Below are 27,984 nucleotides of genomic sequence, written 5' to 3'. Positions count from 1 at the left end.
GATCTTCTGTTTTTCTACTCATCAAAATAATTATGGCTGCCTCCTGTTCTTGAATACCGTCCCTCTTTAGATTCCTTCCACCTAATTATTCTATCTGCAATGTTGTTATAAATTATCCTTCTTTAGACTCTTACCATTCAGAGTGCAACTCCTGTCATTCCTCACCATGATTCCTAACACACAAGAAGAATACCAGATTGGAAAAGATTTGGTATAGATACAAGTGTGGATAAGACTTGCCATCTACACCTGGATTTGGTGCTTTTGGTTTGTATAGTGTAGATATGATCTTCCTCATCTAAAGGCACTCAGGCTTTCCCTCATCCTGAGGCCATTATTTCTTTACCTCAGAACTGAATGATATGAAGGTAAAGCAGTTGATTGGGAATGGTAGCAGGAAAATGTTTGTTTGAAAGATTTCTGCAAGCTATGCCTTTTAGTCTGTAAGAATGTTTGAGACAATGCAATTGCCAAATTAAATTGATATTTTTGAACTATGAATGGTTTAAAAGATTTTGAGGTTGTTAAATCTTTTGTGGTTTATTCTGGAAAAAGATCAAACCATTATTTGTTTTTAATAAAATAACTTTTTCTGCTGCTGATATCTTAAATGACTCAGAGACAGAAGGCAATACAATATCCTGGCTAGATTCTTTTCCATGGATCTAAAGATACACTAAGTTCTTACTTCTTTTAGGTGGACATTATTCATCTCAAGTTTTGAGTACAAATGATTGTCCAATTTTATGCACTGAAATGTGATTTTAGCAGGGATAGTTCAAGCTTTTTCTTCATAAGCTTTCTTCCTTAACTAATTTTTTACTAAAGGATCGTTTTTGGACACATTAAGATGTGTTTTCTATGCATAAAAAAATCATCAAGAGCTAGTGACAATTAAGATACTTTAAATATATTCCATGAGCAACATTCAGGATTGGCACCTTATAATTAGAAATGTGATAAAAGAATAGTATGGATGTTTGCAAGTATTCTGGAACAAAAAACATGAGTTTATTCTACATTACCCCACAAAGACCAGCATTATAAATCTGAATCTTTATTTTTTTCAATCTCTTGCATCTTTCTATGTACTGATGGGTTATAGCCTGATAATAACAGCATCCTCATTAGAAAGAAAAAAACTGGCATGGAATTGAAATCATAAATAATATGCTTTTGTTTAAGTTTTGATGAATAAGCATCCAGAGGATTTCTCAAATTTGTATGCTGTACTCTGTTATATATTACAAGTATTTATTACAATGAGTAATCCTAAATACTTGAACTAAACACTTCTCTGAAAGCTCATGGCATTTTTTTCACTGGATTAGGTTTTTTTTCATGTCACATGGTCTACTCTAGGCAGATTTATAAGGCTCCACTTAGAATCAACTGATGGGAATAGTAGTATCTTCATTCATAAGTAAACTAAGCCTTATTTAACATAAATGTGAAAGTCAAGGTGATAATATTGGGATTGTATTACTTTAAACTATGTGTGGGAGCTTGCACAGGTGCTGTTCTGTTTTCCAAACACTCTTCTAAAAGGGATTTATCTTGGTTTATAAAGAATTTTTTTCCCCAATTAGTACCTGATTTTTTGGGAATTTCACAGCAAGGAAGGAACCTCTTAATGTTCAGGCACATCAGTGTACAAAATACTAAACATGCTTATGAGTAATACTGATAGTGATCATCTTAACCAGTTTCATACTAGAGAAAAAGTTGATAGCGATGTCAAGGGGATTGGTTAGAAGGCCTTATAGGTTAATCTCTTTGATGGCACTTGCCTGTTGGCATAGTTATAACCATGGTAGACTGCTCATTAGGGATTAAATCTAAAGCTTGGGGCTTGGAAACAAGCAAGTATGATGGAGGCAAAAGGTCATGGCTGATTTATAGGCCAGGGTGACCTCAAAGAAGGCAGGTTTAATTTTTAACTAGAATGTTTTAGTGTAGCTGGCCGCAGGGCCTTTTTAAAAGTAGCTGCTACTGGATGATTATTCTGGCAGACTAAACGCTTTTATCTTGCATTCCCTAGAATGTGCAAAAAATAGAAAAAAATATGGAAGGCTTTTTGCCCATTCATATTAAGTGGACAAGAACAGAAAAAAAAGATGAAGAAATGCTAGTTACCCAGAGATCTGGAAAGTGCTAGTGAACAAACAGATGCTTATTGTTCGAAAGTGGTAGACAAGAGTCTTCTGACTTTGAATATGTTTCCATATCTTGAATATGTCCGGATAGATTAAACGATAGTTGGTTGTGTTTCCTGCTCCAGGAGTTACATCTGGGTTGGTTTTTTTGCTGTGGATCTTCCTCTTAAATAGGATCATTCAGGGAAGATTGATTTTCTTTTAGTAGTCAAAATCAAATGACTTAATTAGCACATTAAATAATGGATGAGATGACAACAGATTTTATTCTGTAGACTGGGACAGCACAAATCCTAGATTCAGTTCTAGCTTGGAGACATAGAAAGGGGCTAGTAATACAGGAGCAAGTTAACTTGTGTATTTGAATATAATATGTGACTTGAGGCAGAATAAGAGGAAGAAAGATTCTGATATTTGGATATTCCCAGAATATACAAGCCTGACATGTTAACTCCATTCTGTTAATTCATTTCAGTACCGTGATCTAACATTTCTTTATATAATATTCAATGAAGAATGCCTGAACTATATGAAAGTATTGTGTATATAGAGTGCTGAGACTTGAAAATAGAAGATACATATTCATTCAGAGAGAGCTGATGTTTGATGGAAACAGATTTAGCCTGACGCCTCTGCATATGGGATGAATGAAGCTATCTTTGAATTAGATCAGACCACAGGATGTTTGTGATTGGAGATGAACCCCATCAAAGTGGGCAATTTGAAGAATGTTAGATGGGCCATCATATGTTCAATTAGGCTTTTCTACTTTAGCCAGCCTTGTGAACAGATAAATAAACTGTGACTGTGGGGTCTGCATACCTCACTCATACGAATAAATAAACAAGCCCCCAAGGCAGCTGAATGCAGAGGCCAAGGGGCTTCAATGTATATGTGTAAGTAATATTCTTGGGTGGGCAGCAGAGGTGGGTGGCCTACTGGCTAGCTGAAGGCTCTGAATGGTTTAGGTGCTGATAAGAGGGAAGAAGGGAAAAAATCTGAAAAGGGTAAAGCCATGGGTGAGATGGATGCCATAGGCTGAAATGTACTTCTCATAGTGTTTCACAGATGCAAAAGAAATTGGAATAGAACTTGAGATAACACAATTTATTTATTTTTATTTTATTTTTATTCCATTTATATCCCGCCCTTCTCCGAAGACTTGAATAGCCAACATTAAATTTATTATTAAACAGCAAACTGAAACATATGCATAAAAACATATCTCAAAATGCTGTGAAGCATCAGGATCCAGCAAATACCAAAGAAATTAGGTAATTCATAGAAACAGGCTACAAAGAATTATCACATATTCTCAAAATTCTATAGAAAGTTCCTTGTTTACAAAAGAAAAGCCAGATTGTTAATTATTTTCTTTCTTATATGAAAGAAGTATCTGCTGATAGGCTCCTTAAATTAGACAAACAATGTATACTCATAGATAGGCCAACCACTCTACTGAAATGGCAACTCTCTCACAAAAAATAATTACATGAATTTCCCTTTGTGATGATTTAAGAAAATAAGTTACTCCCATCATCACTTTAGCCTGCATCCGGTATAAATTTATTTAATAAATTTATACAATCACCCATCTCATATATGTGACTCTGGATCACAGACAAAAATCACATTGTATTGATCACTGAAAATAGAAAATAAAGCATATTTTTTTAAAAAACAAGAGGAAGAAAAAATTTTCCTTGCTTGCCAAAAAGTTAGTATTTTATACCTGTAGTACAAAATAATATTAGTGGTATTAATGTCAGAAATAGAATGTTGGCAATAAAGCCTTCAGGAAAATTTAAAGTTCTCATGCAAAGTAATTATTTATTAGCCCCCTTACTAATAACTGCTCTGACAGTTTTTTGAATCGATAGTTAATTCTAGAGAGTGGAAGTGTTTTCAGATACACCCTAAAAATAGAAATATAATAACAAAAAAAAAGAAATTTGCCCACTGTCTTCCAAATCTGCTTTGTTTACTGTCTTTGCTTTGACATTTGCTCTAAGAAGCATCTTCTAACTGTGATGGCCTGCTTTGAAAGGATCTTTCTTTTCTCAGACTAGCTGAAACTTGCTAGAGTTGCCACTCGGCTGTTTCAGTTTTCCAAAGAATTGAAGGATTGGGGGAGGAAGAAGCCTTTTTTTGGGGGGGGGGATCTGAACAAGAGAAAAGAAGTAGGAAGTAGTAGACAAGTTAAAATAAAATCACCTTGCTGATCTGCTTGGAAATATGCAATCAAAATTTTAAGACATAAGTGAGGAAAAACGTTGAGATTTTTTAAATGTTATTTTATTGGCAAGGGGCTAACTATAGGACAGAAAATGGAGAAAGCAAAAAGGAGAAAGGAGTGTTATTCTCTGGTCCATCCCCCCCCCCCCGCTTGGAAAAGTGGTCTGAGTTCAAAAAATTCATTTCTTGCCTGAATGAAGGCAGCAATGTGGAAAAATTTGACCATTCAGAGGGGGATGAATGTATGTTTCAACCCCACATTAAGTCACATTAGCAGGCAGTGGAGTGCTTAATGTGGGCATTTTTCACAGCGGCCAACAGAGGAGATGATTAGCATAATTAGTCCAGGCAACTCTATACATATGGAAATGCCAAATGCGTAAATGCCAACACCAGTGGAAATTTATGTCAATGCTGACAAGAGTCTTAGCAGTGAATGGCTCCCAACTGAATCTCTTTTAGCCCTCTTTTTTGGGGGTTGGGCCTTCCCCTCATCTTTGGCCAAAGCTCCTTCAGGCCATTCCTCTCCCCGCTCGCCTCCACCCCACTGCACTGGGAACCTGAGCCCTTTGCATGTCTGGTAAATAAAGACATTAATTTAGGTCTGGAATAAACAAAAGGGCATGCCAGGCCTGAGGATTGGGGAGTAGGCCTCAAACAAGCCTTTCACTGCTCTTCTTAAAGCCGGATCCCCAGCCCAGCCTGCCAAGGGCTCAGTGCTCCCCCCCACCTTGTTTATTTAGAAAGCAGCTTGGCGTCTCTGTCTTTGTCCCATTAGGTTTGTTAGAGAACAAGCACCAGGGGATGCAGCACATCTCCCCCTATCTCAAACTGTTTAGCCCCAAGCGGTTAGCTTAATAGGGTGCCCAGGCACCTTTTCTTCCCTTGATGGAGCCAGCCAAGGAACGGGATCCTGGCTGGATGTGTTTTGACAGCAGTAGGCAGCTAGCGGCCAGCCAGCCTTTCAGAGCAGCTAGGACAGGTAAAAATGGCTCTTTTAGCCTGCCCCCAGCGAGACTTCCTCCTGAGCAGCATGGCTCCTTTCATAGCTGCCTTAATCCAGCTAATCCGCCCCTCAACACTTTGAAGGTGGCCCATGGCATGTGCGTGCTGCTTACTCTGTGCAGGGGACGCTTCCAAAAAAAAAATAAAATCAAGATTCAGGGGTGGCTGCTGCTGCCACGGCCGTGTGTGTGTGTGTGTGTGTGTGTGTGTGTCAGGGAATTGCTGCTCCACTATCCTGCTTTCTTTTTCAGGTCAGTCAAGAAATCAGATCCCCACATGGAACTAGAGGGGACACAGCTGTCCCCTTGGTTTCCATTATGGCTGCATTATTCAGTTAATTGCTGATAGGAGTAATCATGGATTAAACCAAACATAAACTGTCCATGCTGGGGCCTTACTGTCAACCTGGCTCAAGTCCAAGTCTATCTAGACTAGTTTTTTACTTCTTATAAGGCAGCTCCTAATTGTTTATTGAGGAGTTTCCTAATACTGCAGTGAGCGGATATGGGGTAACTTGCCTGCATGAAGGCTTCAACCAGACTTTATTCTTCAGTCCTTTAAAAAAGGAGTTTACAAGTTTCATAATAATTCAAGTCTGTAAACCAAAATAAACCTTATAGGACTGTAAGTGAAGACAAAATATGATATAATTCTTCCTAAAAATTGTCATTTGACACATTCTTGTATTAGGCAACAAGTTTATATAACATAGCATTGATATCTAATATTAAGAAATATTTTTAGTTTAGTCAACTATAAAGCAAAAAAAGAATCATCATGGATACAACTATTCATAATAACTAATCCTAAGGTATTTCCTTTAGTGATTTTTTTTAAATTATTGCTTTTTGTTCTTCCCAACCAATCCAGCAATAGAAATACATGGTGAAAAAGGAGCTTAGGTTTGTGTATGTCTGTCCATCAACTAGATAACTCAAAATGCAACAGAACAAAACCAAATCATTATGGCAGCAGAAATCAGCAGAAAAAGATTTAGCTCTATAATGGGCTGCATTTAGACAGGAGTTGTGAAGAAAAAAAATCTCCAGTGCATCCTGATGGGAGAAGCATTTGGACAGTAGCTTGGATTCCTCCCTTTCAAACTATCCTCCCCCCTTATCATATAAATCAGATTGGAGTGTATGTGGAGCAACCTTCATAGTGCACACTTGCACATCACCACAGAGGCAGATGCACACAGTGGCAATACATATATAAACCTCCTTAATTAAACCAAACCATCCATCCACAGGAGCACCACATATGGACTTACTCTGATTAAACTGTCACATCTCACAGAGAGGTGCCACACATATGCACACACCTTTTTAATATTTGGGAGAAAGGAGATGTTTATACCCATGGACAAAATTAATTGCTTCATAACAGAGAACAAAATACAGATGTTGCCTATGCTGCTGGTAAAGGATTGGAAAAGAATTCCAGAAACTATGTTCTGCATGCTTTCCCTACCTTATTTAAATGTAAAACATTTGCTTTATTTCTCTTCTAAATAAGAAGGGAAACCAGTAAGAGATGTGCTTTTTTAAATGATCTGTTAGGCTCTTACAATGTATAACAATGCATACAGATGTAAATATTGTAAATTAGTATGAGACTACTGTCATCGCTTTTGGCCCATACTTCTCTAGATTCCAGCACAAAATATTTGTGCACACAGTTATGGCTGTAATATCAAAAAACATTTCCAGACCCCAAAAATATTAAAGTTCAAAAGATGTAATTGAAAAAAATGTACAAGGTTTCTGAATTGTAAAAGGTAAGCAAGTTAGCTAAAACCAGGAATAAAGAGCAAAAAAGAATATGTTGGTTGCAGATACTTGAGGACCAAATGTAAGCCAATTTTAGCCTGAGGGGGGGAAAAGCAGTATTCCGTGATTTTGCATTTTTCTATGTTTACCCAAGTTAAACTTTCACAAACTTTTAATAAGAAGTGCACTTGGGCTTTGGCAAAGCATTTATAAATATGAAAAAATAATTTACTTTGTCTTCAAAATGCACATTATCTTGTTTACTTTAAACATTATGTACTGTGTTTAATATTTTTCCTTTATTTATATTGTGAACTCTTCGTTATTCTGGTCATTTATTTAAAACATTTATATAGCAGCCCATCGTGTACCAAACTCTGGGTGGCTCACAACCAAAAAAATAAAACAACACTTCTTTACAATTAAATATATTACAGTTAAACCGTAAGACTTGGCACCATAGCAGAACTGTACAGCTCACAAGTTCATTTAAACCTATTCCAGCGATTGAAGGAAAAGCCCAGGTCTCGAGTGCTTTTTGCAAAGTTGAAAGGGTGGAGACCTGCCAAACATCAGGGGGAGGGTGTTCCATAGGCCAGGGATTGCCATGGAAAAGCCATGCTGCCTAGGTCCCATAAAATGGCATCATTTTAGGACTGAAGTAGGAGCATGCGTACCCTATCTGATCTAGTAGAACAGGCAGATGTCCTTAGGGAGAGACCATCCTGTAAAGATCAAGCCTGACCTAGAAGGCTGTGCTTTCTATTCTTGCTGTGTATCTTGAAAATCAGATCTGCATAAATATGCCTCATCAAGTGAAAAACAGACACTCTACCTTGTACATTGCCAATCAGTAACAATTCCACAGTTCCTTAGCTCCAAGTAGCAACAAAAGTGGATGCTTTTTCTGCCTAGATGGTGGCTTATGTTTGTCTTGGTGAATCACTATTTATGACCGCCTGTTTTATTTAAAGTGTATCCTTTCCCATATTTTGCCACTACATCTCATCCATAGAAATATCTCTATATTCTTGCTTTCTTGCCCAAGCAGACAGGGAACTCTGATCACAGCAAAATGAAAATAACTGTGCTGTGCCTTTCTTAGCTTAGAAGAGGCAATTGACATAAAGAAAAAGAAGATTACTACCAAGGGGATTCTGCTCTTTTTTGTAGTCTTCAGGATCAAATATCAATAATGAACAAAGAACCTAAAAATGATTTTTTTAAAAGCCAACTCAAAATTTTATAGAATAAAAAAATATAATGCCACCAAAAGAGCATAGGGTATTATTCCATATCTCTCTCTGGGTTCATCAAATCATTACCACCCTCGGGACTAGATAAAGACAAAAGTATCAAGTATCAGAATGTTTATATTTCCATTTACTTTTCCAACATACATTTTGTAGACAATGTTCTTGGAGATGCTCTAGTTTTCTTCTAATGCCATCTCTAAATTCACAAGATGCATTCATGTATATGAATGGTGTAGCATCTTGCAGAAAGTCTGATAGATTTTCGCTAGCACATGGCTAGCTCTACAATAGAAATGATCAGTTTAGTATTTAGTCAATCAAGTGACAGTTTGTAGAGATTTAGCTATAACAAATCTGTTTCAATAACATTATAAGGATTCTCTCTGGGCTTTATGGAGATATGATATGCTTGAATTAATACCACTTAGCAAATGGAATTAGATGCGCTTTATAAGTGCTTTAATTTTGGGGGGCTGTTTATGGTTTGTGTTATGTTTGATAGCTGTGATACCTAGAATGCTGAAAGGTTTTGTGTCCAAGGAAAGTTTTTGATTTCTTTTCCACTAAATCAATATCTTCTGAAAGGTTCATCTGGATATATTCTTTAAATAGGGAAATTTGGATAAGTGGCAGTAGAGATCAGTGCTCTAGATTCTTGGACAAAAGGAGTAGTTCCCCCAGGATACATACAAATATAATGTACATATAAATATAGGCAATCTAACAGGAAGTAGGAAATTTAGGCAACTGGCTCTTGGTAACTTCAAATATTTTGTGACTGAGTCTTTCCAATTCTGATGCTTATGCTGAACATAAGTGAACAGAATTGCTTTAGCAGAATTAAGAATTTAAAGTAAAAATGCTTTTCTCTTTAGTACACCTTTTCTTTTAAGCTTTGTAAATTGAATGATGCCTGTATTAGGAGCTCTTATATTGTTCAATAAAGTTGTAATTGCCTTGAGAAAATCCTGACTTTCATTGAAAAGTACATCAAATGCTAAAATTTTAGCTGGTTTCTCCCACTTCTCTGGCACACCTATTCATGGAGTGTATCTAAGCAAAAATATTTGCACATACATAGATTTATTTTCTTAGCAGTTTTATAGAAGTGATTTGCCAAGCAACACTGGAATTCCCAGTGGTCCCCCATCTAAGTACTAAGCAGCTCTGACCATCCATAACTTTTTAAATCAACCAATGTCAACTAGGTGCTACTAGGCAAATAATTAAACCTAGCTTTTGTAGTCAGAGTGGTTCAGTACACTGTGCCATGTGAAACTAGAATATAGAGTCAACTGAGTAAACAGTTGCATTAACCATGGATAAAAATGATGTGTACAGTGTTCACAGCCATGGGATAATAATCAACGCGAAGCGGTTCTCCTCCACTCCATTCCATGAAGCAATTCTAAATTACATAATCTTAATAAGTTGTCAAAATGCTAACTGGGACTTCATAAATGCAATCTTCTTATTTTGAATATGTCTTACAATGGTACTTTGCTACTCAACTGCTTTGAAACTTGATTAATTTGGTACTCAATGCATTTTGACACAAAAATGTTGTCCTGGTACTCATTGTTTCGTATTCAACACACAAGCTAGAATTTGTTGATGTTGGCTGCCTTGTGACTCACTACATTATTCCTTATGGGAAAAAGTTGTTTGGTACTCACTGTTTTTAATAGTTATCGTGGCTCCTGGAGCCAATTAACAATCACTACCAAGGTACCACTGTATAAGTAATGCAGTGTTTTTTTTAAAAGATATTCTTGTTCTATTTAAACTCTTGTAATTCAGTATGAAAACCCTATAACTGATAATGAATAGCTAGTCAATATGCAATTCCTGGCATTGGATCAATGTGTTCATTAATGTTCTATTAAGCATTCTACTTGCTGTGCATTGCATTAGCTGAGTCTTCTAAACTGATATTGAGGCAGTTCTTGGTTGAGCACATTGCAACAAACTAGCATATTGAGAATCAGTTATAATGGCTAAGGATTTTCTGTCAAGGAATTCCTGCTGTTCCACTCAATGCAGGAGAAAGATACTTCTTAGTCACTGAGGCCGTCTGAGACTTTGCGGACAAAGATATCAAATTGTAAAACTCTTCAATCTAAAGCAGGCAAATTGTCTAGCTCAGAGGTCTCCAACCTTTTAAGCACCAGGGACCAGTTCCATGAGAGAAGTTTTTCTGTGGACCGGAGGGTGTGTGGTTTTGTGTGCTGCCTGCATCCTGTGGATGGGGCTTAGCTTGTTTGTGCGGACCCAGTTGCTGGCATGCCACGGACCAGTGCTGGTCCACAGATTGGGGATTGGGGACCCCTGGTCTAGCTCACACTCAATAAATCTCAACCTAAGAATGGAATTTAGTTTCATCATAAATTCAACTCTCTATGGCATATTTCCTCAATAGATGTTAAAATACTACAAAGCATATCAAATCCCATCTCCAGAAAAAAATAGTCCCCTGTGTAGTAATTGAATCATGATAACAAGGTACATTCACTTTCCCAGTTCATAGAGATAGTTTGAGATGACACTATAGTTGAGAGCATTAAGATGCTGAGAAGCAAGAGCTTTATTATTATTATTATTATTATTATTATTATTATTATTATTATTATTACTACTACTACTACTACTACTACTACTACTACTACTACTACTACTACAGGAATGCCTTATCCAAATCTGAAAGAACAGCCCATGTGTTTTGGAATGACAATTTAAATTGAATGTGCAATAGTGGCGAATATCTGTAGTTCGGATGTAGGATGAGGGTTCGTTCTCCGAGTTGGTTGGTTGCCGAATGTTTCATTACCAAGCTAGGTAACATCTTCAGCGTTGTTTTGGGGATGTCTTTGTCAGTGCTCTTCTATTTATAAGGGCTCAAACTGAATATTTTCTAAATATGTTCATTTTTTATCATATTCTTAACTCACTTTGTTGGTTAAACCTGCCTATTTTGAATGTGATTCAATTCACACATTTCGCTAAACTATAATGTAATTTGTTTATTTTTGGCTTAAAATGTGTTAATCCAACCACTTGTGATTTATTAAGAAAAAACATGGTTTTAATACCCCAGGGCTTAGTACAGCATATGAACGAAATCTTTTTTTTCTCAACTAAACTTCCTTAAACTTGTGTTGGTTCGAGCACTACTCACTTCAAGAACAGTTCAGATTGTTTCTATCTATTCCAGACATGCTAGCTTTGAAAATTGTTCCTCCCAATTCAAATGAGTTCACTCAGCTGCTGGGATCTGATCACTGAAGCCTTTCTTCTGGCAAATGCTGTGAAAGATCCCAGCTGGAACTTGAGCACAAAGCAGTAAGAATTATCTTCAGCTTTTAGACTAAGGCCTGGATTTGGGTTTATTCTTTTGAAAATGTGGAATTGTAGAAGGAGAAAAGTGAATGCATTCAATTGACTCAAAACAGCTCTGAACATCCCTAAGATCCAGATAAGAAACATATTTTCCAGATTGCTATAGACTAATATAATACTATTTTATTTTAAATCAGTATCATTTACTGAACTGGAAAACTGCAGAATACAAGATACTATATATATGATGTACTACTTTTAGTATTTAACAGTTCATAAAATTTTGAATGCCATGAATAAGTAGCATATTTCCAGGATACAAATATTTGCAGGAGGAAAAGCAGAGCAAATGTAATCAAGTGAATTGCCACAGATAGGAACTTTAGATTCCAATATCTTCATTTTGATTATTGAGACTGCCTTGATACAAACCTTGTAGTAATTTTGTATAAATAGTGAATTCTGCTCTTGAAGTGGCAGGAATATATAGTCATCACAATAGTGACGTAATATCATCATGAGATGGTTGCCTAAGACACAGTATGTTCAGATGTTATGTGGCAGTGCCAGGCTTTTTAATATAAAATTAAGACATTACTCTTAATGCAAGCAGCTCCTATCTTGAATAACTGTTGTTACTACTGTTTTGTGACTCAGGTCTGGGAGTCAGCCATGTAGCTCTGAAATGAAGTAGCTGGAAAATGGGATCAGATACAGATAGAGGGATTGCAGGTTGTGGATCTGTATACCTAGTTATCTATTTCTTGTGTTTATCCTGTTTCTTCTCTGTTTTGCAATCAAGCTAAGTGGTTTTAAAAATAATGGAAAATTAAAAATTAATTATACCAATGACTTTTTCTGAAGATTTTGAAAGGAAAGCACTCTCCTATTAAAACCCAAAGCAATTGGATGAGCAAAACAAGGATTTTGTTTGTATTCTCTACTCTCTCAGAGAAAATCCTTGAATGCTCCAAGTGAGAATGCTGGCTTTCTTAGGAATGTTAGGCTGTTTGCTGCTACTCCTCAGCAAATATTTCAGTTTTCATCTTATACAATATACCCTGAATTTATATAATATAAATCAAGTCAACCTATTTTTTATAGATGTTGTAAGTTATAAATATAACAAATTATTCTTGCTTCTAAACATGTAATTTATCAGACTGTCATTATAAGACTGTCTTCCTCTGGGCTGAGAATATCACAAATTTCACACTTGGGAATTAAAAATGCTTTCAAAATGCAGTCTCATTGAGGGCAATTTAGTACTTCTGCATAACAAAAAAGCAATTTGGACCACTTATTGAAGCTTCTGTGTGCTCAATTTCTTATTCCAACAGATAGTGATTTCTACCAGGTTTAGGAATGACTGCATCAACTTGTACAGTATCTTAGAAATCAAAGACTTTTTAAGCAACATATGCATTTTAAAATATTTTTACAAAATTTTAAAAAGAAAAAAGACACATTAAAGAAGGGGGAAAGTCTACAATGGTGGTAATAAAAGATTTTTCAACTGTTCTTCATATACTGTATATTCATGGTATATTATGCAGTTAAAATTATTTAAACACAGAAAATGTCATGTGTTATTTAAATGAAGAAGCCTTATTTGTATTTTATAAATAGTGCATTTTGGACATATTTTTGTAAGTTAGCCTTTGGTTCAAAAATTGTTGCTCTATGATGCACTGATTTGCCCAGTTAAACAGCATGACTACAAGAGTTTTACTGGTATATTAGACAGCCTGTACCCTCTGGGTTATTGTTTCAGAGATATTTCCTCACCTAAACATCATCACAACAACAACAACAACAATAATAGAGTTGGAAGGGACCTTGGAGGTCTTCTAATCCAACCCCCTGCTCAGGCAGGAAGTCCTATACCATTTCAGACAAATGGTTGTCCAGTCTCTTCTTAAAGACTTCCAGTGTTGGAACATTCACAACTTAATTGTTCTAACTGTCAGGAAATTTCTTCTTAGTTCTAGGTTGCTTCTCTCTTTCATTAGTTTCCATCCATTGCTTCTTGTCCTGCCTTCAGGAGCTTTGGAGAATAGCTTGACTCCCTCTTCTTTGTGGCAGCCCCTTTGTAGCAACCTCTGAGATATTGGATATTGCTATCATGTCACCCCTAGTCCTTCTCTTCATTAAACATTAAACTAAATAAATGACCTTGGGTGGGCAAAAAAGCATCGGGAATGGGAGTAACTTCTGACTTCATGCCAGCTTCCCCACTGAGTTTCCTTGCACTTTTAAACTGGAAGATGCAGTGCTGGATTTTTTCCTTTCTCAGGGAATACAGCATTTTTTCCAATGCTAAAATTACAATATTTGAAAAGATTAAGATACGTTTCCTATCATCCAAATCTGTTGCCTGGGAACCATGGGCACATATTAGTGCTTATCACATGTTAACAATCCCATCTTCATTTTAGTAATAGCTTTTCTTTCTAGATTAAAATTTTAGTTTTTTGGACATTCTAAACCACTGGTGGCATACCTATGGCACGGGTGCCAGAGGCGGCACGCAGAGCCCTCTCTGTGGGCACCTGCGCCATGCCTCAGAGGTGGCAACTATCCCTCTTCAACCAGCCGCATGCTAACTTGCCGAGGTCCACATGGCCAGATGCATCCCAGCATGGCTGGTTTCCCTCCCACCCCCACCCCATCCCTCCTGGCCTCGCATGCTCTCCTTTTCCCAGGCACGACCCACTGCATTGCCTCCTCAGCTGTCGGCCAACCATCTATCTCAGAGACGGCTTCTTTGAACTGCTGAACCCCAACCCTAACCCTAACCCCAGAGTGTGCCGGTTGAGGGGCCGGCAGGCTGTGGCTACTGACAGACACCATCGGCCCCCATGTGCTCACTGGCTTCTGTGTGCGAGGGCTGATGGTGTCAGGCAGCAGCCGCCCCAGCCCTTGCCTTGCCTCATGGCCATGGCATCCTCACCCTGCCTCGCCTTATCCCACAGGATGAGCCTCCTGCCTACCACCACACCTACCAGAGACCTCCTGGATCTCCCCCAACCCTGCCCACCCCCCACAGGTGTCCCTCCCCACGAGCGACATTGCGGTGACCACATCCACCTTGGCCACACCCACCCAATCTTCCATGACCACCACAGCCACACCCACCCAGTAGACCACACCCACCTGGCACCCAGCAATAAATAAGTGGGTTTTGGGTTGCAGTTTGGGCACTCGGTCTCTAAAGGTTTCGCCATCGCTGTTCTAAACATATATTTTCCGGGTTGGAACATATTTGTAGCATGAGATTTCCTCTTCCCTCACCATTTCTAGGCTCCCCAACAATCCACGCATGGAAAATAAAATGTGTTCTATGTCTCTGAGTAGAACATTAGTTCTTTTATACCAACTAAAGATCAGAACCCAAAGTGCATGTTTCCTGCCTGCTTGTGCACAGGCAAAGTCCAGCAGGAGCTAAGACAGCTCTGATAATTTAACCATAAACTAGGTTGTGTGAAACAATATATTATTGGGCATTATTTCTTTTTAATGAACATTTATTGGTGGTAGAAATAGGAATCTGGGCGATCTAAAAATGAGAAATACAATGGTAGCTTGATACTCATCATTAATTGGTTCCAGGAGGTATGATGAGTACCAAAACCGATGAGTGCCAAACAAATTTTCCCATAAGGAATAGTATAATGAGTCACAAGGCAACTGACACCAACATGTTCTGGCTTGTGCATTGAGTACCAAACAAACAATGATTACCGAGATAAAAATTTTCATGTCAAGATGCATCGAATACTAAATTCGATGAGTTTTAAAGCAATTGAGTACCAAGGTGCTATTATATAAATAAATAAATATCTAGAGGAGGATTATGTTAGGAAAAGGATTTAAATCTTTGGCCTATGCTGTGGTTCTAAATTACTCTAGGTCTTCCATATTTGGGCTATAAAAATCCAAGCAGCAAATTTTCTTGTATCTTTGCTGTTATGTAGTTGTCATCTAGATTTTTGGAACCCTAGATATGGTAATTATACTTACACACAAATATTTCACATTTGTTCTTGGAGAAGAGTTGCCAATTGATTATTTTCATTGTTTAGATATGGCATTTATATTTTGCTTATATGCCAAAAACGTGCTCAAGGAGGCTTAGCACTATTAAAATATAAATAAGCAGAATAACATCAGCCCTAATTAAAACAAACTTCAGGGGTCAGTTTAATTGCCAAACGTCTATGTGAATGTCTCTGCTTGTAAAAGAGTAACAGAGATACTTCCTTCTAATTACCTTCATCTGATCTTGGGCTCTAAGACCCTTGCTTTAGTACTCAATAGCAAAGAATGTTTGTAAGGCTACAATATTCCTTTCCTTTGCTATTCTTCTCTTTAGTTTCCCTTGCCAGGGGGACCAATAACTATAAAAACTCTTAACCTATCTTCTTTAATTTGGACTCTTATAGGTGGTTTGGAAACAAAACAGGAGGGTCTATTAAGGGGACTCATTTGGGTGGCCCACCCAGGAAAGAGAAGGTGTCCAGCAGTTTATTCAAGAACCTATAATTATAGGGATAATTGTGAAGTTTCACTGCCGGAGAAGTGGCTTTGCTATGCAGTATTCAAGGGGAGAAAGATAGGAGAAAGATGGTGTTAACTGAAACACTGCTTTTGTCAACAACAGTAATTGATCTCATCTGCAATTCAGTTATACAACTGTCCATTTCTCAGCTGGGTAAGATAGTTGATTGGGTTGTCCCAGAATCTGTTAGGATGCTTTTGTGAATGGCCACATAATAGTCCCATGTAATGAATCACAGGCTGTGGCGTGCTATGGCTTTGCAAGAATAAAATGTAGTGTAGCATCTAACAATACTCTGTAGCAAGCAAGGTTTCAAAACAGATTCTTGCAGTAGGTCTGCAATAACAAATCCAGGTGCAAATCCTGTGTGATGCACTGCATAGTTGGGATCCAAGATGTCTACAGTTTACAGGCATAATATTTGTATCCCTGCTTCTCTTGGATGAGGAAACTTAATTTTGGAGAGGCTGTGGGAATGGGTTATAGTATCTCTCCTGAGTTTATGTGTGCAATGTATGGAAGAGGAATGAGAGATAATCCAATCTAATACTCAGCAGAAATACAATTGAGGTTTGATCCTGGAGGAAGAGGCTCTTTTGCATGAAAAAGGAGAGGGGTTCCTTTGTTAATTGGAATAACAAAGAATTTGCATAGGGCTTCTCATTAACATGCTTGCTGTTGCTACCTCATTGGATCCTAGAACCTCCTCTCTCAATTTTGCATCAAACAAAGCAGTTTTCTCAGTATAGGGGAGGTGAACAGCAGCAGATGTGGAAGGGGAGGGTGTACAATGACTGACAGTTCCTGGTTTAACTCCCTTTCTGTCAGAGAGGAGAGTGCTCCATATAAGCATACTTGGCAGCTTCTCTCAGTTTGCCTTGCCTTTTCATGCTGCTCCCTGGTTAATTAAGGTGTTGGAATTTGAGGCTTCCTCAATCCACTTTGAAGCTTCAGATTTTCCTGCTCCAAATTAAACTTAATTATAAGAATAGCCCCCCCCCTCTCTTTCCTCTTCACAACGCTTGCAGATGCTCTCTATATATATTTTACTACAAAGGGTGTAATAAAGAAATAAATGCCTCTAGTGTCTCTTAAACCACCATTACTCACCTAAGAGCAAAAACAAGGCTAGCTCAGTTCAGGAGTTTTTCTACAATGCAGATAATGAGAAGGGCAAAGTTAAGCCAGTTTTTTATGCCAAAGGGAGGGACTGTGTGCATGCCAATCTCTCTCCATGCTTATTTTTGCCCTGGCCATTGTACAACATAAAACCATATCCAAGCCGTTGTTAATGAGATTCTATACTTAAAGCCCATCAGGATGGATTTTTTTAAATTTTGGGATCCATCTTTGCCTGTGGCTTTAAAATTTGGACTGAACATATTCTCCGCCCTTCCTCAGATTCTGGTTTTGCATGTGTGGTTTTCCTCCTGGGTGGCCTAGTCAAGATCAGCATAGCGCAGCATGACTCCTGGTGTTTTGCCTCCCAAACAGCCTGGAATGGTTTGGATTCTGAGTCTGATGCTTCCCCTCCAGCTCAGAAGGATGTAGTGTGTCTATCCCCTCCCTACGTTCCTTGGCATGGCATCCTCCCTTACTGGCATCCCAGGAGTATCTTTGCGAAAAAGGAGGGAGGGAGGGAGGGAGAGATGGAGAGCTTTTTCTTTAAAAAAAATTCAGCTAATGCAAAATATTAGAATTATAGTTTATACTGAAAAGTCACAAAATAGTAGCTCTTCAGCAATGAGATTATCATAAAAACAAAGGCTATCTTTATTAGAAGATACAGTATATACCATAATCCTTGTTAAAGAATCTCATCTAACAGGTCAACATTAGCCCAAAATAATTATTAAATTATAGTTTTTGTTAATGTCCTTATTAACAAATCTAAAAATGTTTTTAAATAGTTATGCCAAAGATAAATGCCCTGATAATGAAATGCCCTGATAATCAAAAACCTTTGCTGTAAACAATACAGATATTTAGGTTATCTTTATTTTAATTTAGCTGAATTATTGGTAGGTTGAGTAGCAACTTGATTATTACTAAGGACTTTTCTAGTGCAATACTTTTGTTGTGACCATCACTCTTCCACAAGGCGTACTTGCATCATGATTTTGATTTTGATTTTTTTCACAATATGGTTTTCGTACTCAGTAATGAACCCTAAAATTTGTAGCTAGTGAGGATGCATAATATTTCTTTGTTACTGATCTTTCTGAATAAGCTAACTTTAATTAGAAAATTGCTTTATCAGTGAAATTCTGTTAACAGCTTTTGTAGCATTTTAGCAATTGAAATGTGTCTACTATGTGTGTTGTGTATGTTTTCTAGCAGACTAAGAAAACAGAGCATTAGACATGAAACTGGGAGAATATGATGCAGAATAGAATTCAGTCTTGGAAGTTCTGTGCCTTGAGCTCTCCTTGTCTACATAAAATAAAAGAGCAGTTGTGCCCTTACAATATGGTACAAATTAATAAAAAACATACTTGTTTTGTAGATTTAAATGGTTTGGGATTGGTGTAACAGTAGGACCATTCTCCAAAAACATAGGAATTGTGTCATTTTTGTGGGGGTGCTTTGAAATGAAGGTCAGTCCCTTTAAAATAATAAAGTGAATTTACAAAAGGAATATAAAGTTGCTTGTACCCTAAAGTAACTGATTTTATAGCAAAGTGAAGAAATATAGTTTTATAAGAAGTAGCTTAAAATAATATCTTCAACATGGGGATCCTGGGAAGAATATGAGGGAGATGCATTTTAATGAGAAGACGGAACAGTTAGTTGAATAGTTCTGAACTGCTGCTTTAACTGTCCATTTTCATCTTTTACACCAAGCAACATGCAGCCACAGAGGATATATGTCTGTGCCAGGTGCACTCTCAGTTTGTCCAGGATGACAATAAGACCAGAGACTTGGGCATTTCACAGCCTGAATTCACTGCGCTTCCAAAATATATTCTAAACTCATCTGTGATATTCATGGGTTTCTATGATAAATTGGCAAGATGTTTTAGCAGACATCCCCCTCCTACTTCATTAAGATGCAATGCAGCAAATCTTGACCCTGGTGGAGGGATAAGGAGAGCAGTGTTGGTTCTAATCTAAGTCATTATGTTTGTTTTGAGATGAAGTACCTAGCTGTACATGTGTTACTTCATTGGAGAAATCAACACTATTATGGGAGCATCTAGAAGAGGGCCAGCAATGTTGCTAATGGTAGGCAACAGGAATGGTATTGCTCTGTTCCCCAGTAAGTGATCCCCATTTAAATATGAGTGGAGGCAGAGTCAAAGGGGAATGAGTTGCCCAAAGACACATAACTGAAACCACCAGCTACAAATCTCAAGAAGAGATTTGTAAGAATATTTAGGGCCCAGGAAACTGAACAGAGGATTAACTACAGAGAGAGCCATGAAGGTTACAACTTCTCAAGTCTTGGGCTATAACACATTGCTTTAACTAGCTAGAAAACTATACCGGATGCCATCACCCTTCTAGAATGTGTGGATTGGATTTTAGGAGTATTAAGAATGGGAAAGAAAGCAGGAAATTTCTGGAGGCAAGTCACTTCCACTTTAATATTTAAAAAAAATCTCAACCCCCACCACTCTTCAAATCTGGTGGCAAAGTGGGATTGGCAGCATACTTTCAGACAGTTTGGGGGGGCGTGTTTTAAGTTTACAACTTGAAGTTGTTTATCTTATGCTCTCACAGTTATTTCTGAGAGAGCAAAGGTCCATCATTGAAAGCTGTCTATTTTTAAAGAGATAAGATATTGGAATGGCACAGTTTTGGGTGCCTAGGCAGAGGTCAGAAATGGGCTGCCTGTACTAGCTTTTAGGCACCTTGACATAAGAATGTCTAAGAGACTACTTTTATGTGAATTTGATGGACAAGAAGAAGAGTCATCTTGTAGGAGGTCACCATTAAAGTTTTCTACAGTTCCAAAGTACATTGTACCTCTCTTGATACAAATAAGTATTTTGCTCTTTGAAATCCATCCTGTTTCACTTTACAGCATAAAAACTCTCATTTCTTATACCATTTCTGTGAATCCTGAAACACTACAATGTACAATAGTCAATTTTCAATGTCACAAAATTAATGGCCACATTGTGTTCTGCATATGTAAGATTCCTTGCGACTCTACAAGGTAAACCAGATTAGGAAATAGAGTCCATGAAACTCTTTATTTATATATAGTTGTTGTTAGTCGGAACCATGACAATAGTAATGTAATTGTGCAAATCTAATTGTGTTTCCCCTCTCTTTTTTTAGATTTATGTGATTGGAGGGGGGGTCTATCTGAGGTGTTTGTAATCTTCCCCATAATTTAGACTCAAGCAAAGTTTTTTTTTGTTGCGTTGATAACGGAACTTGATAGAATTCCCCATCAAGTTTGTCCTCTTTACTGTCCACTTGTCTTACCATACCTTTATGCTTTTATTTAAAACACAAACAGAAAACACCATAACCACTAAAGCTGAAATCTGTTGTGGGAGATGCATAAGGGCCAATTCCTAGGCCCAGCCCACAGAAATTGCTGCCTTGCATTATGCTTTTGCCCAATATTTTCTTTAGATGAAAGATCCTCCACAATGGAGGAAGACAATTTGGCAGGTGAATGTTAGTGGAAAAATAATTGGAAAGGAAGGGAGAGAGTTGATAACTGTTGAAACTACATTTGTCAAATTTAGAAATGTAAAATGCTAGGTGCATTTAACATTATGCATTTCTTAATTTGTGTATTTTAGGCAGTTTTAATTAATTACACAGTTAAAAGTAATCCCAATCCCTTAAAATGGATAGCTGGAAAACATTAGGACTGCAAATTATTGAGTCTTCATAGATAAAAGCATTGCTGAGGCAACTCCATCATAATGTAAGTATCTGGTGTTCTTTGGCAGATGAAAAGGAGTGGGGGTAGCCAACAGAAGGTCCCATTTCAGGGCAGAAGTGAATCAGAACCAGTTTTGGATCTGCTTGATCCAGCTGTCTACATTCTTGCAGCCTCCTGCTGTGGAGCTGGTGTATTTAATTTTTCCCCCATCTATTGCTTTCAAAGAAGAATGGGAATTGAGCACATCTCTTACCTTATATCTTTCAAGATTCAACAGAGCTAACATTTGTTTCTGTCTAGCTCCATTTATAGCACTTTTTAATGTTGCCGCTTCAACTCCCCAAGTTCTCAAGGCATTTTGAAGTCATTTGTGCAGTGAGAGTTATTCCTGCTGACTTCAGAATGTTACAAACAGGCAAGGAACGCCATGAATCTTTCCAGCTGGCCAACAGGCCAGTGTAAAGATTTTCAGTCAATCAGTAGCTCCATCTGAGCTACAGCAATTCCTGGACTAATGAGCATATCCTTACATGTTGCAAAAAAGAAAAAATAACTGTTTTCTCCTCATTTTCAGTACATGCTATGTGTTTGTCTGTTTTGGAAAGTACATAAATCTGTCTTGTTGACATTCTACCAAAGCAACCTGACTATCAGATCAGATTTTCTTCGTATACATTCTAATTAAAAACTACAACCCAAGTCTTTTTCAAATGGGGCAACCATGGCTGTAAGTTGCAATGGACAGTCTTTGGGTTGGAGAGATGAGAGACAACTTGCTTGAGCCTAAAGACTGAAAAATGCAATGTGGGAAAAATTTAGGAAAAACATTTTGCTTATCTGCAGGATTTGTTTTAAGAGAGATTATGGAATTGATTTAAGCTGACCTGAAGTATTTCATTTAGTTAGTTGATATATTTTGCTTATGTAAAGAGGGAAAAACAACCAAGATAATTTTTTTTACGAAAGTTGTAAAACTGCTGAGAAGGATTTAGATTTCATTGGTAAGACTGTGGAATCTACCGGACAATTCAGCAGGCTGAGATGAGTGATCCTACTAATCAGCTAGGATACCCAATAAGAATGACATTGTGCGAATACGACACTGTGGTATTGATGCTAGTTTGGTGCAGATACTCTCTGTGATGGCTCAAGTCTTTTACTATGACATATATTAGAATGTTGAATCTGCATTTTAAGTCTGAGCATGAGAAAAATGCATTACTGAACTATTCATCTTGAATCTGAAACAAATACAGGTAGTCCTCAATTTATGTGAGATGGTCTCATGAGGTCAATGGATCGTTAAGGTGCTTCCAAGTAAAAGGCATCACGCAGAGATGCAATCATATGAAGCTTTATTTAGCGATAGATTAGAGAGAAAGAATTACTTGGCATGGAGCCATCCATGCCTGCATGTGAGAGAGAACAAAAGAACAGAAGTAGACTAGAAGAGAGCAGAACTAGAATAGAGAGCAGCCCCTCGAGCAGAGGTATTTATGGGGGGTCTCAGCCCCTCCCTAACCATAAAATTCTCTTGCCAATGGGGCTGCAGGGGCCTGGGACCCCTGATCCATCAGTGGAAGCAAAGAAGCCTCTTTGCTCCCATCTGATGACCTTTTTGGGGAACTGCCATGGCTGGCACAAAAACATCTAACAATTTATTACCACAATCGGGACCACAACTGCCACTGCTAGGTAAGACAGTGAGTTGTGCCCAATTTTACAGTATTTTTTGTCATGGTTGTTAAGTGACTCACTGTAGTTATTAAGTAAATCATGTCATTAAATGAATCTAGCTCCCCCCATTGACTTTGCTTGTTACGGTAGAAGTTGGCTGGGAAGGTTGCAATGATGATCACACGGCCCTGGGATGCTGCACCAGTCGTAAATACACGCTGGTTGCCAAGCACCCACATTTTAATCATATGACTGTGGGGACGCTGCTTCAGTCGTAAGTGCAAAGACCAGTCGTAAGTCACTTTTTTCAGGGCTATTGTAACTTCAGAAGACCACAAACCAAGTAGGTATATGTTGAGGACTACTTTTAAAATTAAGTTAAAAAAAAGGTAAAGGTAAAGGTTCCCCCGCACATGCGTGCTAGTCGTTTCTGACTCTAGGGGCCGGTGCTCATCTCCGTTTCAAAGCCAAAGAGCCAGCGCTTGTCCGAGGACGTCTCTGTGGTCATGTGGCTGGCATGACTAGACACCAAAAGCGCACGGAGCGCTGTTACCTTCCCACCGTAGTGGTCCCTATTTTTCTACTTGCATTTTTACGTGCTTTCGAACTGCTAGGTTGGCAGAAGCTGGGACGAGTAACAGGCGCTCACTCTGTTATGCGGCACTTGGGATTCGACCCGCCAAACTGCCGACCTTCCGATCGACAAGCTCAGCGTCCTAACCTACTAAGCCACCGCGTCCCTTAAAATTAAGTTAGTAGTACGTAAAACTTGAACTGAATTGCATTTGATATGAACATATTCCCAATTTTAATCTCTTGACTGATGGTAATGTAAAAACTGATTTAACGGGGGCAGAGATAAGAGAAAGGTATATTGATTCCATTGTTCTCTCTCTCTCCCTCTCTCCCTCTCTCTCTCTCTCCAGAGGGCAGTCGTGTCAGCCAAGAGCTCCGATACACAAGAGAAAAGCTTGGTGAAGAATCTCTCTACACATCCCAGATGCTAATACAAACTCCCAAACAGGAAGGAGAAAACATTCTAACTCCAGATGCCTTGGAAATGCATCTTGAAGCTGCTTTGGCTGCTAGTAAAGTGCAAGTCTTATTATTTGGAAAGTAAGTCTGAAATGGAGCAGCTGTATTACACTAATAATAAGAATTGTTCTTTTGGATTGTTTTCATTCATTCATTAGATTAGAAGCCCCTCTCCTATTTGCAGATCTCTGGTTTTCCATTGCAGGAAATTGGCAGTTTTATTGTTTGTTTGGGTAGAGCTCAGTAACACCATCCCTTTCCTCTCAGCAGTTCTGCTGGAGGTGGCTGGTTTCCTCCTGCTAATTTTGGGCAGGTTCAAAAGAAGCCATGACATTTTCCTCCTTTTTCCAGAATTCTACTAGATGTAGAATCAACTGTTTATTGCCCGCCGATTAGCTGATTTGCTAATTAACTTACCAACAAGACAGTCAGAATGCCTATTATCATCCCTTACTCACCAGCAAATCAATTGGCTGGCGATGGCAATAATTGCAGATTTCTATCTGCTAACGGCAACTGGGAAAGTAGTTGGGCTTTTCTATGGCTCTTTGAACCGCATTTTCCATAGTAATGGACCACAAGCAAACTTGATCTGCAGAATTACCCGTTATTGGATTAAACCAAGATCTAGTTAATTCAATATTCTGCTGTAGTCACTTACTAACTACATGCTACCCCAAAATCATAAATAGGGCATACAAATCATGGTCTTCTGTCCAACATCTGATTTTCAGAAATGTATTGTCTTGAAATATATTGAAGTCTCATTTAAATATCTTCATATAAACCTTGTATTAGTTAGGACAATTCTCTCCCAGAACTCCTGTTTTCCTGATGTTCGCTGTCTTTGCTCTTACTCTTAGGTCATGGGATCTCAACAAAATATGCTACAAATCAGGCGTCCCAATAATTGAAAATGGAATGATTGCACGGGTGAGTATATAAGGGAATCACTAGAACTCTGCAAGCAAGAGCCTTGGTGGAGCAGTGGGCTAATGCCTCCTTAAATAACACCAGCTGCCTGCAATTAGTGCAGGTTCGAGTCCCACCAGGCTCAAGGTTGACTCAGCCTTCCGAGGTAGGTAAAATGAGGACCCAGATTGTTGGGGGCAATAAGCTGACTTTGTAATAATGCCGCTTGGGGGGGGGGGGCAAAAAGCCCTAATAAGCAGGCATATACATAGAATGAAGGCTATTGCTAAGCACATTGATTTGTGCTTTAGATTGTAAGCTGCCCTGAGTCTTCGGAGAAGGGTGGGATATAAATGGGATTTTAAAAAAAACAACACATCCATGAATACCTTTACCCACCTCCAAAGGCCAACTATTTTCAGTTACACAAACATGTCCTCCTAAGGATCTAAAGCAGTGTTTCTCAACCTGGGCAACTTGAAGATGGTGGACTTCAACTCCCAGCATTCACCTGGCATGGGCTGGCTGGGGAATGCTGGGAGTTGAAGTCCACTCATTTTCAAGTTGCCCAGGTTGAGAAACACTGATCTAAAACAGATATCTATGCAGCTGCCAGGCAAAACAAAAACAAACACCGTTTGTCCCAACATTGTGTAGTAGCTACAGAAAGGAGGTGAAACATGTGGGAAAGTTCTCTTTGTTGAATACTGTAATTTCCTGGAGGATTCCTGGTTTTACTGGAGAATGGAGTAGATTCTAGAGGTGATCTTACGGTTGCTATGGGAATAGGTGGAATCTTTTTAAAATGCCATCACAAAAGAGCAGCTTTCCAAGTCATCCTTTTGGATTCGGAAATTGTTTTTTAATACGCTGGATTTTTTATTCTAATAATATTCACTCATCTCTATTCAAGATATCGGCTACTTGTGAATTTTTATCTCCATTCCATTCTGTGGAATAGGAAAATATAGTTTGTCCTTCTTTGTTTTCAGCAGTGCCTGATCTTTGCTAAAAAGGATTTTATATTACTTAGGCTTGGATTGTAAGAAACTGCAGTGTTTGACCCTTTGTACAAGGTCACCAAATTACTGTCATATTAGTCAGGATGCTGTCCTTAAAGTGAAGACTTCCCATGACTTGACTAGCCAACGCTAGGACTTGGCATTCAATATCTTACAGAGTAAGGTGTTATTTAAATTGTAGACTTTGTATTTAAGATGATACTCCTTGGTTCCCAGGGCAAATTTCTATTCCAAAACAACAATATAAGTTTTTAGATTTTAGTAATAGTAGAGAAAGAATTGCAGAATAAGTAATCAGTTAGGCAGTAAAATGAAAAAAATGTTAATAAATTAAAATAGAGGAAAGAATCCCCATAGACATATGAGAACTGGGTGCATGAATTTATATTTATGTGTCATAATTATTATTCTTTTTATTGCCAGATGATTGAGAAGCTCTTCCCTTGTGTTATTGTGACTCCACTGGATTGTTTCTGGGATGGTGCCAAACTACAAGGCGGATCTGCTTATCTACCGTAAGTGTCTGCTTTTTTTGCTATATCATTCTGTCCCTTCATCCTGCAGCCACATGATGGGACCCTAATTTTTAGAAAGGTACAGTTCATTAAGCAGTGACTATTATGGCTAGAGTTTTTTCTGCCCTTACCTTGCATAACTCCGATGAAAAGATGTAATGTGATTAGCCACCACTGCTTTGTTTTTTCATAGGGATAATAATTGTGCAATGCAATAACACTTGCCCTCCTCTAATTGCATTTCCCACTTATCCCATTAAATGTTTCTATTTAATATTCACTAAAAGTATTTTCTTTCAAAGAATCCCTCAGCTAATGAGAGCACTGTGATGCTCTTCCATTAACTAGCTGGGTTCTGCAACAAACTTAATTTGGTTACTTATTATTTTTTATTATTATTTTTGCATTTCTTCAATATATTGGAATAGAATGAAACCAGATTGATAGGCTTTGTACCATGTGCTAAGTATGAACCCAACTCTTTGAACTTGGTGGAGCAGTGGGCTAATGCCTCCTTAAGTAACACCAGCTGCCTGCAATTAGTGCAGGTTCGCATCCCACCAGGCTCAAGGTTGACTCAGCCTTCCATCCTTCCGAGGTAGGTAAAATGAGGACCCAGATTGTTGGGGGCAATTAAGCTGACTTTGTAATAATGCCGCTTGGGGGTGTGTGTGAAAGCCCTAACAAGCAGGCATATACATAGAATGAAGGCTACTGCTAAGCTTGTAAGCCGCCCTGAGTCTTCGGAGAAGGGCGGGATATAAATGGAATTTAAAAACAAAAAAGAACTTAACTGACAAGGCTAAGAAGTTTGGGAAAACCCAGTTTCTGTAAATGTGGAGAAAGGAAGGGTTGTTGTTGATATTATTCATAATATTATGAAACATTTCCCGTAAACACTCAAAGCACTTAGCTAACATAATCACAATAACGATGATAACCAACTTATATGGTCAGAGTTTCACAGAGGAAACTGCCACACAACCTACTTCTACTGACATTGTCATTGTGAAGATTAGTGAAGTTGCTGGCTATCAGCATACTGCTTTTCTGTTCTACTTCCCTTAGTCTCCTCCCTTTATTGCTATTTTCCTTTTATAAACAGTGAGCTACTACTGTCTGCACTGTAATATTAAAGGATATATTATTGAAAGTTAATTAGGAAATGGAGACTTCCCTGGTGGTTTGTGGATGGTAGAAATTTAAATATAGGATTTCCAGTTCCTAGTTTACTGTATTACAGGATTCTATTTGCTAAGTAATGTCCAATAAGGATGGACAGTGTTACTGATTTGAGATCACTGATTAAAAAAGGGAAGGGTTCATTGAATATTTGTGATAAGGAATGGTCATCGGCTACAAAATGGAGGCTAGGGAGTTCTAGCCCAAACACATAAAGAGGGCATTGCAAAGGTTTACTCTTTAAATTGTGTACTATTCAGGCACAACATTCAAACTCAATTATCCTGGGCACCTTAGGGGAAAGGTTGGATTAATTCAGGCAGACTGTAGAACAGTCTAACTCAGGGGTAGGCAACCTTGGCTCTTTTATGACTCGTGGACTTCAACTCCCAGAATTCCTGAGCCAGCCATGCTGGCTCAGGAATTCTGGGAGTTGAAGTCCATGAGTCATAAAAGAGCCAAGGTTGCCTA

The 27,984-nt window shown here is 38.2% G+C and overlaps 1 protein-coding gene across 1 annotated transcript in view; it reads left to right on the top strand.

The window, feature by feature from the left end:
* Nucleotides 1-27,984, top strand: part of PTCH2 (patched 2) — a gene marked incomplete at both ends in the record, with an annotated part of 59,723 nt that overhangs the window by 5,622 nt on the left and 26,117 nt on the right. Inside the window, 3 exons of the mRNA XM_081324559.1 lie at nt 23,774-23,963; nt 24,746-24,815; nt 26,240-26,331. Coding sequence (XP_081180685.1) covers nt 23,774-23,963; nt 24,746-24,815; nt 26,240-26,331 — 352 coding nt within the window. The remainder of the gene's footprint in view (nt 1-23,773; nt 23,964-24,745; nt 24,816-26,239; nt 26,332-27,984) is intronic.

Source organism: Vipera berus, assembly GCF_964194415.1.
Source record: "Vipera berus genome assembly, chromosome: 3".
In the NCBI taxonomy this organism is placed as follows: Eukaryota; Metazoa; Chordata; class Lepidosauria; order Squamata; family Viperidae; genus Vipera; species Vipera berus.
The sequence above is the reverse complement of the archived record's forward strand: the minus strand, read 5'-3'. Positions and strand labels throughout refer to the sequence as shown.